This window comes from Talpa occidentalis, unplaced genomic scaffold (genome assembly GCF_014898055.3).
Source record: "Talpa occidentalis isolate TD23 unplaced genomic scaffold, MPIMG_talOcc4v2.1 talOcc4.11, whole genome shotgun sequence".
In the NCBI taxonomy this organism is placed as follows: domain Eukaryota; kingdom Metazoa; phylum Chordata; class Mammalia; order Eulipotyphla; family Talpidae; genus Talpa; species Talpa occidentalis.
Window position 1 is genome coordinate 94,751,091 of NW_023601104.1, and position 13,968 is coordinate 94,765,058.

Here is a 13,968-nt window from a genome sequence, read left to right on the forward strand (position 1 = left end):
TAAGGCAGGCCCGGCCCTACCTTTCCCACCGACCCCTCCCGCCGTCGTACCTGCATTTTAAAAGCACCCTGGAGCCCCGGGATTGGCCGAGGCCGCGTCCTCCGGGCGCAGAAACTTGAACCGCCTATCGGGGGGGCTGGAAGCAGGGGTGGACTGTACCATCTCGGGGCGTCCCCCGCCCGCGCCCGCCCTCCCGCACACCCCCGGAGAGGCCCAATCAGGCGGGCGGGGAGGCGGGACCGCGCGGCGAATGCGCCTCTGGCCGGGCGCCGGGCGGGCGGGCGCACGGCGCGGGGGGACGTCGGGGGCCGCTCGCCTCCGCCCGCCCCCTCGCTCCCCGGGGCGGGGCCGGGCCGCGGCGTCCCGCCCCCAACCCGCCCGGGGTGGGCGGGGCGGCCGGGCTCCGGAGCTGGGCCCGGGGCGGGCCTCCGCCTGCTGCGCCCGAGCCCGAGAGCGCCCGGCGCGGCGGACGCCGAGCACCGCGGTCCCCGCTGCCGAGCCCCAAGCGCGCGGGTCCCCGGGCGGCGCGGCGGGAGGGCGCGCCAGGCGGCGCGGGGGAGGCCGCACACGCCCCCGGCCGCCTCCCGCTCGCGCGCGGACCGGCCCAGCGCAGCCCCGGCGCGGGGAGCGCCGGCCGGGCGAGGGCGCGGACGATGCCGCGGTGACGGCCGCGCCATGGCGAAGCCCCCGGCCGCCTCGGCGGCGGCGGCGTCGGAGGAGCTGAGCCAGGTGCCGGACGAGGAGCTGCTGCGCTGGAGCAAGGAGGAGCTGGCGCGGCGGCTGCGGCGCGCGGAGGGCGAGAAGGTGGGCCTCATGCTGGAGCACGGCGGCCTGATGCGCGACGTGAACCGGCGGCTGCAGCAGCACCTGCTGGAGATCCGCGGCCTCAAGGACGTGAACCAGCGGCTGCAGGACGACAACCAGGAGCTGCGCGAGCTCTGCTGCTTCCTCGACGACGACCGGCAGAAGGGGCGCAAGCTGGCGCGCGAGTGGCAGCGGTTCGGGCGCCACGCGGCCGGCGCCGTATGGCACGAGGTGGCCCGCTCGCAGCAGAAGCTGCGTGAGCTCGAGGCGCGCCAGGAGGCCCTGCTGCGGGAGAACTTGGAGCTCAAGGAGCTGGTGCTGCTGCTGGACGAGGAGCGCGCGGCGCTGGCCGGGGGCGCGGGCGGCGCGGCCGGCGGCGGCGCGGGCTCCCGCAGCTCCATCGACAGCCAGGCCAGCCTGAGCGGGCCTCTGGCGGGCGGCGCGGCGGGCGCCGGGGCCCGCGACGTGGGAGACGGCAGCAGCACGTCGAGCGCCGGCAGCGGCGGCAGCCCGGATCACCACCACCACGTCCCGCCCCCGCTGCTGCCCCCCGGGCCGCACAAAGCCCCCGACGGCAAGGCCATAGCCACCCGCCGGTCCCTGGACGACCTGTCGGCGCCCCCGCACCACCGCAGCATCCCCAACGGCCTTCACGGTAAGCGCGCGCGGCGCGGGCCCGGGCGGGAGCCCTTCCCGGGGAGCGGCCGCCTCTCCGCGCCCGGCTTCCACCTGGCTCCCCACTTCTGGCAGGGAGCTCGCGTGCGCACCCGCCGTGGGGCTTGGGGGTGTTCCTCTGGCCGAGCGAGGGAGCTGTGTGCCTGCCCAGCTCCCAGCCTGCAGTCAGGATCTGCCGGCAGCCGGGCCGCCAGATCCCGGGAAAGTTTGTCGCCCGCGGAGTTGTCAGTGTTGGTGCCCCTCATGGCAGGACCGGAGGGCGCCTCCTGCCAGCCTGGAAAGCCTTAGCGGGAGAGGGAAGTTCTTCACAGAAAACAAGCTAAAAAGCCCGTTGAGCGCCAAAGAATTTCCCCCTTTATGTGGAACAACAGGCGACCCCAGCCCAGAGCAGCCGCCCCTGTGCGCCTTGGCCCGGTTTCCTGGGTGCCTCCTGCGGGCTGGGGGGAGCCCGGGCAAGCTGCGGGGGAGCAGGCGGCAGCTGGAGCAGAGCACCCCGGGCTGGGCGCCTTCCTGGTTTGCTGCGGGTCCTGCCCTCGCAGGGTGGAGGGACCTGTCTCAACCTGGGCGCTCTGACTTTCCAGAAGCACCTGTGTTTGGCGTGCATCCTGGCTCCCCCCCTGCCTGCCGTGCCTCGGCTCTCCCTTGTCCATAGACTGGAAAAGCTCCCTGCCTTGTGGAGTTGCGGTGGAGAGGAAGCCTTTGAGGGGTTTGGCCACCTTGCCGGAAGTGCGAGCTCCTGGTGGCCAGGGTGTGGGGTGTGGGTGGAGGACCTTTGGCCCCAGCCAAGCTCAGCAGCCGTCTCCCCGCCCTCCTGTGCTTCTGTGGGGCCCAGGGCAGAGGGCCCCCAGCAGGGACCTGGGGAGCCGCGCCCCCTCCCCTGCGCAGCTCCCCGCCCCACTGCTCTCCTGCTTCCCTGTTCATCCACATTTTTGGTGGCTTGGCTCCCAGTGCTGGTGGCAATTGCTGCTGCGGGAACTATTTGCCTGAAGGTGGAGATTAAACGGCCCTTTCTGGTTCTCTTAATAGACTTTCTTCCTTCAGAGACAATGTAGCGAGGCTGCCCCTGACTGTTCTTCCCCATAGACAGCCTGCGCCAGGGTGGGCGCAAAGCCCTCTTCCCTTGGGTGGCCTACGGCTTCTGCAGTCGCCAGGGGGTGGGGGCTGGGGTGGGAGTGGGCCCTGGTAGGCAGGATGCTGCCTATCTTCTCCTTTACCCTGCTGGGCCTGGGAGTTCAGGGCAGGACTTGTTTAGTAGGAGATTTTGTTACTGATCAGGGATCAGCCACTACAACTCTGGTTTCGCTTTGTAACTCTGTATCCACCCGGCCTGAGGTTCCTTAACAGCCAGGGGGAGGCTCTCCAAGTTAGGGGTTTGGTGGGTTAGGGATGCAAGGTCTGGGGAGTGAGGAGTCCCAACCTCTTGGGTCTCCCCTTCTGGGGGGCCTGGAGAGGATCAGATTTCTGGTTTCTCCCAGTGCAACACCAGGGAGGGAATGGCTGCTTTCCTGGGGCTGGGGCTGTCTGTGTCTGCTTTTCAGCTGCATCATCAGGACACTTGGCAGAGTGGTTCTCTGTAGGGCACACGCGCTGGGGTGTTGTGGCTTATTCGCTGGGAAGCTTTGTCAGGTTTGGGACAAGGGGACTCGGATCCTGCCTGGCACAGTTTGGGTTCAGTGGTGAATGGGGCCAGAATGGAGAGAATATGGAGCTAGACCTGAGGTTTTTCACCCCTGCTGGGGGTGGGGGGTGTAGGGTGCAGACCCCCCATCCCTCGATAAAGTCCTGTGCACACTTGGAGCAGGTCTGCTGCAGCTCTTGTGGTGGCAAAGCTTTGCCCTGGGATGACAGAAAAATGCAGCGTTATCATCAGACATTTCAGTTACAGGTGGAATGTCAGTGTTTAGTCTTTTAAAGTCGCGTGGCCTTGAGATGTTTCCCAGCAATATGAATAGGATGCCTGGAAACAAGGAAAGTCCCTTCTCTGAAAAACCGCCGTCTGTGCTGAGATGGGTCATTTTAAGCTGTGTGAGGAGCGAGCTGGGGATAAGAGCGACGAGACGCCATCTGGGCCACGGCAAGTGGAGATTCCCACCCTGGGCTTCTGTCCTCAGTCTCTGCTCTTCCTCATAGAACCCCTGTGTCCCCATTTTATAGACCAGCTGTTGGAGGCTCAGAGGGGTTCTGAGCGGCTCCTGGCATCTCCCTTCCAGCGCTGCCCTGGCCTGGCCGCCCGCATCTCTCGCCAGCTGTCACCGTGGCTGCTGTTATTAACCAGCACTCGCTGGTGACTCCCTGCTCTTTATTCCTGACCCAGGCTTGCCCTCGTCCCCTATCCTGGGATGTTTCACTTCCTTATCGGGGACCACCCAGCAGATGGCTGATAACCCCATTCTCCAGGGGGCCTGGCTGTCTCATGTTGGAATCCCCTGCTCTTCCTCTTCTCTCGTCTCAGGCAGGGAGTGTCGCTGAGCCTCTGTCTGCTCTTCCAGAAAGTGGAGCAAAAGTGCCCCCTTTATCCACACGAGGGTCTGCACACAGTAGGTCTCCGTAGTTGTCAGATCCTTGTCGTGAACTCTATGCCAAGGCTCCTGGTGAAAACCCCTGGAGGCCCCTTTGGGGCGTGCCAGAGAGTTGGCTTCCTGACTCTGCTAGCTGCATAGACAGCTTGCCTGCGTGTTGGCGGGTGATCCGTGCCTGGGTAACCTGCTGATGAGTGGGGGTGTGGGATTCTCTGTGGGTGCTGCCAGGTATCTGCAGCCCTGCTGGGTGCCCAGGGAGACCCTGGTAGCTGGTGGGAGGCATCTGTAGTCCAGGTGTCCTTGGCAGGCTGGGCTGGCCTGTGCGTGCATATGCAAATAGTCCTCCACAGAGGGCCGGCCAGGCTGGGTGTAGTGTGGACTAGCGCTCTTTGCTCCACTCCAGGGGGCAGACTGCGGCAGTGGACCCCAGATGCCAGAGAGGCAGGCTTGTCCCCTCGAATTGGTGTGATTTTCAAACAAAAGCATGCTCAGCCCTGCCCCTCCCCCACCGCGAGGCCCTTTCGCCTCTCCGCTGCCCCCTCCCCTTGGGCTACCTCAGCGACCAGCGGAATCCCCTGAGCTTCCGTATGGGCCTGTTTACCCTGAAACATTTGGATTAAAAATCTGGGCTTGTCAAAATAAGAAGGGCTTATTCTCCTGCTTGCGTTTTTGTTGGTTTAACGGGAGGCTGGAGTGAGGGTAATCTGGACCTTTTGAGCCCGAGCAGGCTGGCGCTGAATGTAGGGCTTTTATGAGGGGCCTCTGCTCAGCCTCCTGGGCAGGGCCAGCTAAGAAGGCGCCTTTCCCTCCACCCAGCCCGGCCAGGGGCAAAGGTCAGCAAAGACAATGGGGTGGCTCCAGGAGCCTTCCCCCTCCTGCCCCAACCTGACCCCGACCAGCCTCAGTGGCCTTGGGGTCCGGGGACCCCCGGCTGGCCCTAAGCTGTTTGGTCCTAAGAGGGTGGGGAGGGAGTCCCGACTGTGGTCCTGTGGGTCCCTGCAGTGGGGCGGGGAGTCCCCCTGGCTTCTGGTTTTCCTGCCATCCCTTCTTTGCCCAACTGGCTTCACCCTGCTGCGGTGGCCCCGCCGACCCCTTACCTGGGCCTGCCTGGGACACAGCCTCGGTCGAACACCTTCTGCAGAGCACGATGAGCAAGGAAACCCTCTGTTCATCGTGTTTGGGAATTGCGGGGATTTTCCAGACCATGCTTGTTGACATCACTGGCACAGAGGGTTGGAAGCCGGGACCTTGGGCCAGGTCCTGAATGCTCCGTGGGGGGGTCTGTGGCTCTGAGTGGAGCACCTCTGTCTTGGAACTCAACCCTCTCCTCCCAGCATGGCCCACAGTACTGGTCGTGCTGAAGGGCTGCGTAGCCTTCTGGTGAGGGCTCTGGCTCCAGCTCAGGCCTCCAGGCCTCAGTTTCCCCATCTATGTCCTGAAGCTAACAATACCCTGGACCTGAACCCTTAAAGGATGGGTTCAGTGGCCACCCCCCCACCCCCCACTGTCATCTGAACCCCTGCAGATTCACCTCCTTGCTTTGCACAGGGGTGCTTGGAGGGGCCTGTGTCAGAGCGTGTGAGGCCTCAGGGCCAGGTAGAAGGAAGCTGAGTCCAGGCGCAAACAACATGGCCAGGTGGATTCTGGAGCATGGGGGGCATAGAGGTGGGGTCATAGGGACTAGAAGCCGCTTTGTGTGAATGGTAAAAAACAGAATGTTAAGGGGGAGAAGAACCTCGGGGCCTGGGAGCTGCTGGGGTGGGGGAGGCTTGGCTCTGTGTACAGCCTCCCAAGTACCCGCAGTCTGACTCAGGTGGCCCGGGCAGACCATGTAGCAGGTGTGCCACACCGGCCAGGAACTTGGCAAAGGGTATTCCTGAACCCTCTGTCATGGGACACCCCAGATAGTTGCAGGGATCTCTCTGGTTGTGTTTAAGGAACCGTGGGGGGGCAGGAGGATGGGACCGTGTTACTAAGAGACTTTGCCTTTCAAGGGGGAACCTGAGTAGCTGTGGCTGCATAGCTGGTAGCTCGGGGTAGCTTGGGGTTCGGGAATGTTAATCCTGTGATGGTCATGGAGTGGTCTGGGGCTGCACGGGGCAGCGACACTGGCCTCGGGAGAGAACCTTTGCGGGTTCTTATCAGGCAGGTTGCTGCCCCATCTCTATCGGGCTCCTCATGACCTCTGACCTCCAGGGTCAGTCCTGAGCTATGGGTGGGACAGCACCATGGGCCATGTGCTGGTCACTGCAGCCGCGTCACCAGCCAGGCTGCTTTGCCCCAAAGCTGGGCAGGGTGCTGGCACAGGGCCAGGGCAGACTCCCTGCAGGGTCCCCCGGAGCTCACTGGGAAATAGGCAGTCCCCATCCTTTGGCCTTGCCAAAGCACTTGGATGGGACGCTTCTTTGATCATGTCAGGGAATGGTCCCCCTTCCAGTGCCAGTCACACTCACCTGCTCTGCTGCTGTTGTCCCCACCAGGCAGCGAATTTCTGGGGTGAGTCTGGAGCTGGGACACCCTGATGGATAGTGTGTGCTTGACAACTCTCTGCCGATTCGCAGTTCTTAGGGGAGCAGGGCAGACAGGTCAGGAGCTGCACTGATCCCTTATGGAAGTTCGTGGGACTTCTGAACCCACTGTTTAACTGAAGCAGAGGCTGAGGCCCTGAGGGGGCCCCAGAGGGTGGGGGGGTGTTTCCTTCCTGCTCCTCACTGACCAGAGACCTTCCCCCTTTACTGTTTGTTATTTCCTGTATCTGAAGATGGGCTCCTCCACCCCCCCACCCGCCGCACAATGTGGATGCATCTCAGCATCACCTTAGTCTGTGCCTTCCCCATGGGCCCTGCCCCCCACAAAATCTTGTAAAGTAGAAGGGCGTCCAGCCTGGTGGTATCTCAGGATGGAGGAAACGCAGTGCCTGGGAAAGCCGGAAACACTGGAGCAAAGCACAGAGAGGCCAGCAGGCACTGGGGGGAAGGGGTGCGCCCCAGGCTTGGCCTCGAAGGTGCTGGAGCATCCTGGATCACCCCCCTGGGGTCCTCAGTCTCCTGGCTCTGTCTCTGAGGGGGTGCAGCTGGCTGTGGCCTCTTCACCCCAGCCCTGGCACAGAGGGAGGATTCCAAAATTGTCTTTTGGCTGCAACCAAATGTGCCTGCCATGTGTAGTTACCGCGCTTTATATCAGGGTTCCCACAGTGCTTGCTGGGTCCTCATGGGGCCCTCGTTTTAGCTGAGCCGAGAAGGCTCGGGGTGGTGTGGCCTGTTACCTGGGTCATGGGGCTGGTTCGGAGCCTGTCGTGCATGTGCTGGGCATTCCCCCCACAACCACTGTGATTATTCACAGGCCCCTTCACCTCTTCTTGCATGGGAAGCTCAGCAGAGCAGGTGGCTGGAATTGGGGCCTGGAAGGTGGAGCAGGTGAGCAGCGGCCGGAGAGAGCAGGCCCCGAAGGCCCGGTACTGCCGGTGTGGGGCAATCACCTGCACACCCACCCCTAGACTTGAGGTGGCGGGCCATCTGAAGATGCAGACCAGGGCCGGGATGTCGGTGGGGCCGTGGCAGGTGTCACCCACCCTGGAGCCCCTGGGTCAGGCAGCTGCAGTGGGTAGGCTTCCTGATGGGCTTTGCTCAAGGGGTCAGAGTCACCTGTTAGGGGCCCCTCTTGGAAACCTTTACCCATACTGTGCCCTCCTTCCCCTTTCCTGTGTCTCACTTGTACTTGTGGCCTCACCAGCTTGCATGTCCCCATCTCTAGGGGTCTTGGGGGGTGCATTGGGCCACCCAGTACTGCTGTGGAGTGGACAACAGACAGAACCGGTGGCTTCAGCTTGGGGTAGCCTGACTATGCGTGAGTCTCTCCTTCCACCTCATCCCTGTTCCCCGGGACCCCAGGGATGCTCGCCTTCCCTGGCCCCTTGGCTCTGAGTTCCTGTGACCAACAGGGTATCTCTTAAGGGTCACCTTCCCTGCCGGCCCCCCCGCCCCCATCTCATGGGTCAAATTTGGGGTCCTGCCTGCCAGCTCTGTTCCTTCCTAGGCACCAGCGACACAGGTACCGCGTGTCTGGGAGGTGCTGTGAGCCGAGTCTCCTGCTTGGCTGGCCGGCCTCATCTAGGGCTAGGCTAGGGCCCGCCATCTGATGCTGGAGTGCGCTGCCTGCACCCAGCGGGGCTGCCAGGACTTGTGACGGCCTTGGCGCTGGAGGAGAACACAGAGCTCCGGTCCTCTGGCACGGGGTTTGCTCGGGACCAGGCTGCCAGCTCTGGACTTGGGGTCCCTCCATTGGCCATTCTGTATCCCCCTCACCCCAATCTTCTTCAGGGCCAGATCATGTCTCCTGCACATAGTAGGTGTTCAGTAAGCACTGGTGTGAGGGAGGACCGGCGGGGTGGGGGCCCAGGCCAGCACTCTCCCCCTTGCTTAGCCGACAGCTGCCAGGCCCTTTGGCCACCCCTCCTTTCTTTTTGCATTTGCTCCATTTGGCACCAAATGGTCTTCAGCATCTTCCAAATAAAACAACCTCCCACGAGGGTGCATGGCCCTTCCAGTTTCCCCTCATCACGGCCAGAAAGGAACGCTGGCTTTTGTTGCTGGTTCCTGACCGTGGCTGCTGCCGGGTGTCCAGACCTTCCCGCCGGCGAGGGGCCTGGTGGGTTGGGGGCAGTGAGAGTGGCCATCACAGCTCCGCGGGGGTTCAGAGCCGCCCGGGCTGGAGGCCCGTCAGCAGGTCAGCCGCCTCCACAGAGCCTGGCCAGCGGGGCTGGCGGCGGTGTCGGGCCGCGTTGGCCATGTGAGCAGCGAGGGAGAAATGGTCGCCCGGGGCGACGGCTTTGGTGCACCCAATGGGGGCTGCCAGGTGGCAGTGGAAAGCTGGGCCTGAACCCCACTTGTTTCCTGAGCACTAACCCCAACCCCAGGCTGCACATACTTGCTCCCACCTCCCGCCCTGGGAGGTGCAGTAGCCAGCCCTGCCCGCCCGAGGGTCCCCCATAGGCCCGGGCCTCTCTGGACGGCATTCAAGGGGCAGAAGCCCGGCCGGTGGCACCGAGATGGCAGTGATGGAGCAGCGTCGACCCATTTCCAAAAATAGCCCATCCACTGTCAGGGGAAGCATCTCTTTGTCTCCCCAGATCTGTGTCCCCGTCGGCTCCCGGCTGTAAGGCAAGAAGGAGGCGCTGGCTTGTCTTGGAATCAGAGGCTACGGGAGCACCCCGCCCCCGCCCCACAAGGGCCGGATTGTGTGGCCCTGAATGCGCCGCCTGTCCCGGCGCACCGGCCTGGCCTAATGAGCCCGCTGGGGAGTGGCCCTTTGTGGCAGGTTCCGGCCGCCCTGCCCGCCGGGGCTCTCAGGAGCTCGGGTTCCCGCCAAGCCGCGTCTCCCCTGGCTGGGGGCACAATGGGCAGCCCCTGCCCTGCCCTTTCTCCTTTTTCTGGGTTTTCCATGTTTTCTGGAATGCGCATGCACCACTTTAATGCCGGGGCAGAGCAGGGAAGAGCCAGTTTCTCCCTCTTTCAGCGCCTTCTGTCCCGCCGGCAGGAGGGCCCTGCCTCGCACCCCCCCCTCCCGCCACCATTGTCTCCTTCCGCTTGTCCCTGTGGGGCGCTCCTGCGCCTTCCCCTGCAGACAGGCGCCTGTTTCCCAGTCCAGTGCGACCACCAGGTCCCCTGCTTCTGTACCCCCCCACCTCCCCGGTCCGGACGCCCTCCACCCCGCTGAATTTCTCGAGGCGCCCTGGCAGCTCAACCCACCCCCCCCACCCCACTGCTGCTTGACCCTCCGGCTCTGGCTTGGTCCAGTGGCCTCTTCGTGTCCTGACCTCTCGGTGCCCACTCTGGACTTGTCTTCTAGAAGGGGGGTTCCCTTCTAGAACACAGAGGGCAGCTGGTTACTGCTGTCTTCCCCACAGCACCCCCGGCCTGTGCTAAGCCCCGTCTCTCCCACCCCAGCTTTCCGGTGTCCTGCTGGTCACCATCTGTGCTCTTTGGGTCTGGCCCTTTCCTCTCTCCTCCTGGGCTTTTACCAAAAACAGCAGGGGGATGGCTCACGCCTGAACCCCTCTCCCCTGAGTCTCAGGTGGGGAGGTGCCCCCTGGCTCAGGACAGGGAACCAGCCTTCCCCCAGCAGCCTCCTTCTCCCCCCAGACAGAACCACCGTCCGTCGCTGGACGGGGCTTTCCTTCCAGGCACAGTATATCGACAAGCCAACATGCCTCTCGGGGACAGAGATGGGTGGGGCTAGAGGGCCCAGGGTCCCCATAGTTGAGGCCCAGGAGAGGGGCTGGCCAGTCTCACAGTGAGTGTAGGACAGTGCTGGGCAGAACCAGGTCCTGATCCACCTCTAGGCGGGCACCTCTAGGGTCCTGCAGAAAACACCCCCAACACAGAGAAAACAACTTAGACACCCCAGATCCCATCTGTCTCCCAAGCAGGGGCATGCAGGGTGCAGCCTGGGGTGGGGGGTGGGAGACGGCTCTCACAGCTGGTGGCACTCTGCCAGAGCTGATGGCACGGGCACCTGGCCGCAGGACCCGCTCTGTACCTGGAGTGCGGGTGGGAAGCAGAGCACGGGGGTGGGGCACATGTGTGAGTGCCATGCCAGGGCTTGCTGGAACGTGGCAGGGAGGGCCCCGGTGAAACCCACGGACCGAGGGACTCTGTCTCTCTGCCATGGGGCTGATATTAGCCCCGCACTTGCACCCAGACCCTGTAGCCACTTTGTGTTCAATGTGCTCTGGCTACAAGCCCCCCTCTTGGGGACACGGAGATGAGGATGAGGGTGACATGCTGCAGAGGCACCCTGGTCCAGCTCCCCAGCCCCCACTGCTGCCCCTCAGTCGCCCCTCTGCTGCCACCCCTGTATCCTGACTTCGCTTCCAGCTCTCCTCAGCCCTCCCGGGACCCCTCACAAACTCTGAGGCCCACACAGGACTCTCAGGCTATATTTTCCTATCTGGACCTTCCTTCCTGCCTTTTTCAGCTGGCAGTCTGCTCACCAGGGCATCTCAGGATACAGGAGCAGCCCTCCCCCCAGGCCAGCTGCCCCATGGGCCTCCTGGACTCCAGAACACCAGCTGGTGTGGAAGTAAATTAGCACCTAGCGGAGCCAGTGGGTGGCCAGCGAGGTGCCCGACATCCAGCCCAGGGCCGGTCCTTGCCCCTGCCACCCCCTTTCTCCCAAGCCCGCGTGTTCGTTTGGGCCAACACGGCGCCCCACTGTGCATTTAGCCAGAGGAGAGGGAGCCTGCAGACCCTCTCAGGCCTGTGGGCAGAGGAGGCAGCGATCAAGGGTGGACCCCAAAGAACAGTAGAAGACTCCATCCCATTTGCTCTCGCTGGCAGCGTGGCCGCGGGACTGGCTCGGGCGGCCTGAGTGGGGTGTGCTGGGGAAAACGGAGCCTGGCATGGAAGGAGGAGGCGGGCAAGTGATGGCTCCCGGCTGCTGCTGATTCTGGGGCAGAAGGCTGCCCACCTGGGTGGTACCTGGAGGGTGAGGGCCCGAGCCTTGGTACCGGGCTGCTGTGGGTTGGCGGAGCCCCAGGGCAGCAGGACTGGTGAGAGCCCCAGAAGGCACTGGTTCGGCTGCTGGGGCAACAGGGCCGGTCTGGGAGCAGCCGTCTGGGTGAGGCTGATACCTTGGGAAGACCCACCATCGAGGACTTTCCGAGTCCCTGCAGGGTCTCCGAGGTCCCTGTGGAGCTAGTCCAACTGCCTTAGCTCACCCATGGGTAAACTGAGGCCCAGGACACCGGGGAGAGACACATCCAGGAGCAAGGATTCGCACCAAAACCTCTGCCCAACCCTGAAACCTTCACTTACATACAAGCAGCTTCAGGAACAAGGCGCAGGGGGTGTGGGTGGGGAGGGGAGAGAGTGCAGCTTGCTGTCCAGACCTGCAGGACAGGCTCAAAGCAAGACTGTTGCGTCGGGGTCCAGGGGCAGGGAGCACGCGCTGGGGGATGGGGGCGCATAGCTGGTGCAGGAGCTTCTGAAGGGCAGCCGAGGTGATGAGCTGGTGTCTCCCTCCGTCAGGACCCCAAACTAGAGCCGCAGGCCTGGAGGTTCTGATTAGCCTGCTGGGCTGTACTGGGGAAGGGCAGGAGGCAGGCCCATGGGGAGGGGTGGTGGCCCCTGGCTCGTCTTTACACTCCTTCTCTGGTGTTCTCCCCCACGCAGGTGCGCCGCCGCCCTTATATCCCTGACCTCTAGGCCCAGGTGTGCACACCCACGCATGCAACACACCCAAGCTCCAGGTGTCCTCAGTCAGGCACGCGTGCCCCGTGCCCAAGCGCCTCCTGCATTAGCACAATTAAGGCCTCAGGTGATAGCCACCAGCCCAGCAATCTTTCCTGGAGGGGACTCAGGCAGGGAGAGCCACGGGCATGTCCACTCCCCACCGTGGATTTGCAGGCGTATGGGGCACATGGGGTCATCAGGCTTTTCCCACCATCAGCCCCCGTGACGGCACCTGCGGCCTTGCACGCGCACCTGTGACGATGGACACCTGGGCCCAGAGAGCCCAGGGGTGCGTGTGTGTACATGGGGGTGCCTGGGGCGGGGGCGAGGGGCTCTAAGGGGCGTCACTCTGCTGTGAGGAATACCCCGGGGAGAGGCCCAGAGAGGTTCCGAGCGAGGAAGCGGCCCTGCCCCCCGAGTCAGCACTAGAGCCCTGGACATCTGCAGGCTCCAAGATTATCTTTCCGTCTGCGAGAATTGAAGAAACTACTGAAAACTGAAAATCCTAAAAACTGAAAAAATGACTCGGCCTGGGGTGATTGCAAAACAGGCATTTCATTGTTTTCTGGCCCTGCAGACCTCTTGGTCTCGTTTTGAGGATAAGGAGTTCGTGACTGGGGAGTAGGGAGCTGGATGGTGCTGGGGAGTCTCCTAAAACCCCCTTCCCAGCACCCGTGAAGCCATCCATGTGCCCCACACAGGTGGCCTCCAGGGCTGTAGGACAGCAGGCAGGACCAGCGCACGGGGCTACTCGTCGCTCACCTGTGACTGGCCACCTCCAAGGGCTGACCCCGGCCTCAAAGGAACAGATTTCAGTGGGCGTGGAGGGAGGACGGAGTGGCCCTGCCCGCAGAGGCCGCAGGGTGTGCCCAGGGCAGAGCTGGGGGAGGGCTGAGTCCCGACACCATGTTCAGGTGTCAGAACTTCCTTTGGGCAGGTGGGAGTCCTCTAGGTCAGTGCTGCCCCCAAAGAACTCTCTGGAAAGGTAGCCGTGCTCCTTCTCTGCTGTTGTCAACAAGGAGCTAAGCATGAGCCAGGGGCTAAGCATCACTCAGGAGCTGACACCGAATGCTGATTAATCTTAATTAAATTAGCCTGAAGCAGCTCCTGTGCTAGTGGAGAGCTGGGGGGCTGCAGCCAGGAAACAGGAAGTGAGGCATGCCCCGCTTAGGCAGAGGGTGCAGGCATAGCAGAGTCAGCCCGGAGGGGCCCTGCCCTGGGATTCTGTCTGACAGTGAAGGGGGCCCTGCCCCTCCCATCATGGTGGGTGAGTCCCCTCCCCGTGAACCTCATTTTCCCTGGAGAAGCCAGCACCATCGTGCCTCACAGCCTGTTGGGGGAAGCCGGGAGTGTTTGCAGAGAGCAGTGACTTGCTGTGACAGATCAGTCACGATGCAACCAGATTTTACTTTTTGCCGTGAGCGACCTTTCCTGGCCAGCTCTGTGGTGCAGACCTCCAGTGGCTTGGTTAGGTGGGGGCTGGCTGGACAGGGCCCCACCCTCTCTGCCACCCTCCAAGGCCAGGCCCCGGCAGTCGGGCCCCCAGATGGGATTGGCTGCGAGCCCGTTGAGAATCCCTCTGGAAAGCGCCTGGCCCAAGCGCAGGCAGGCGAGAGGATTGAGGACAAGGGACAGGGAGACAAGAGACACTGTGTCCAGGCTGCCCGGGGGTCAGTGGACACCCTGGGTGGGGGCAGGCAGGCCCATCGACTGGGCCTTGGGTTTCCACCCCCAGTGGA

At 63.4% G+C, this 13,968-nt stretch overlaps 1 protein-coding gene across 1 annotated transcript in view; it reads left to right on the plus strand.

The window, feature by feature from the left end:
• The first annotated feature begins 675 nt into the window (after nt 1-675).
• The window catches only part of CCDC85C (coiled-coil domain containing 85C), a 56,912-nt gene continuing 43,619 nt past the window's right edge, over nt 676-13,968 (plus strand). The window contains exon 1 of the mRNA XM_037503920.2: nt 676-1,459. Coding sequence (XP_037359817.1) covers nt 676-1,459 — 784 coding nt within the window. The remainder of the gene's footprint in view (nt 1,460-13,968) is intronic.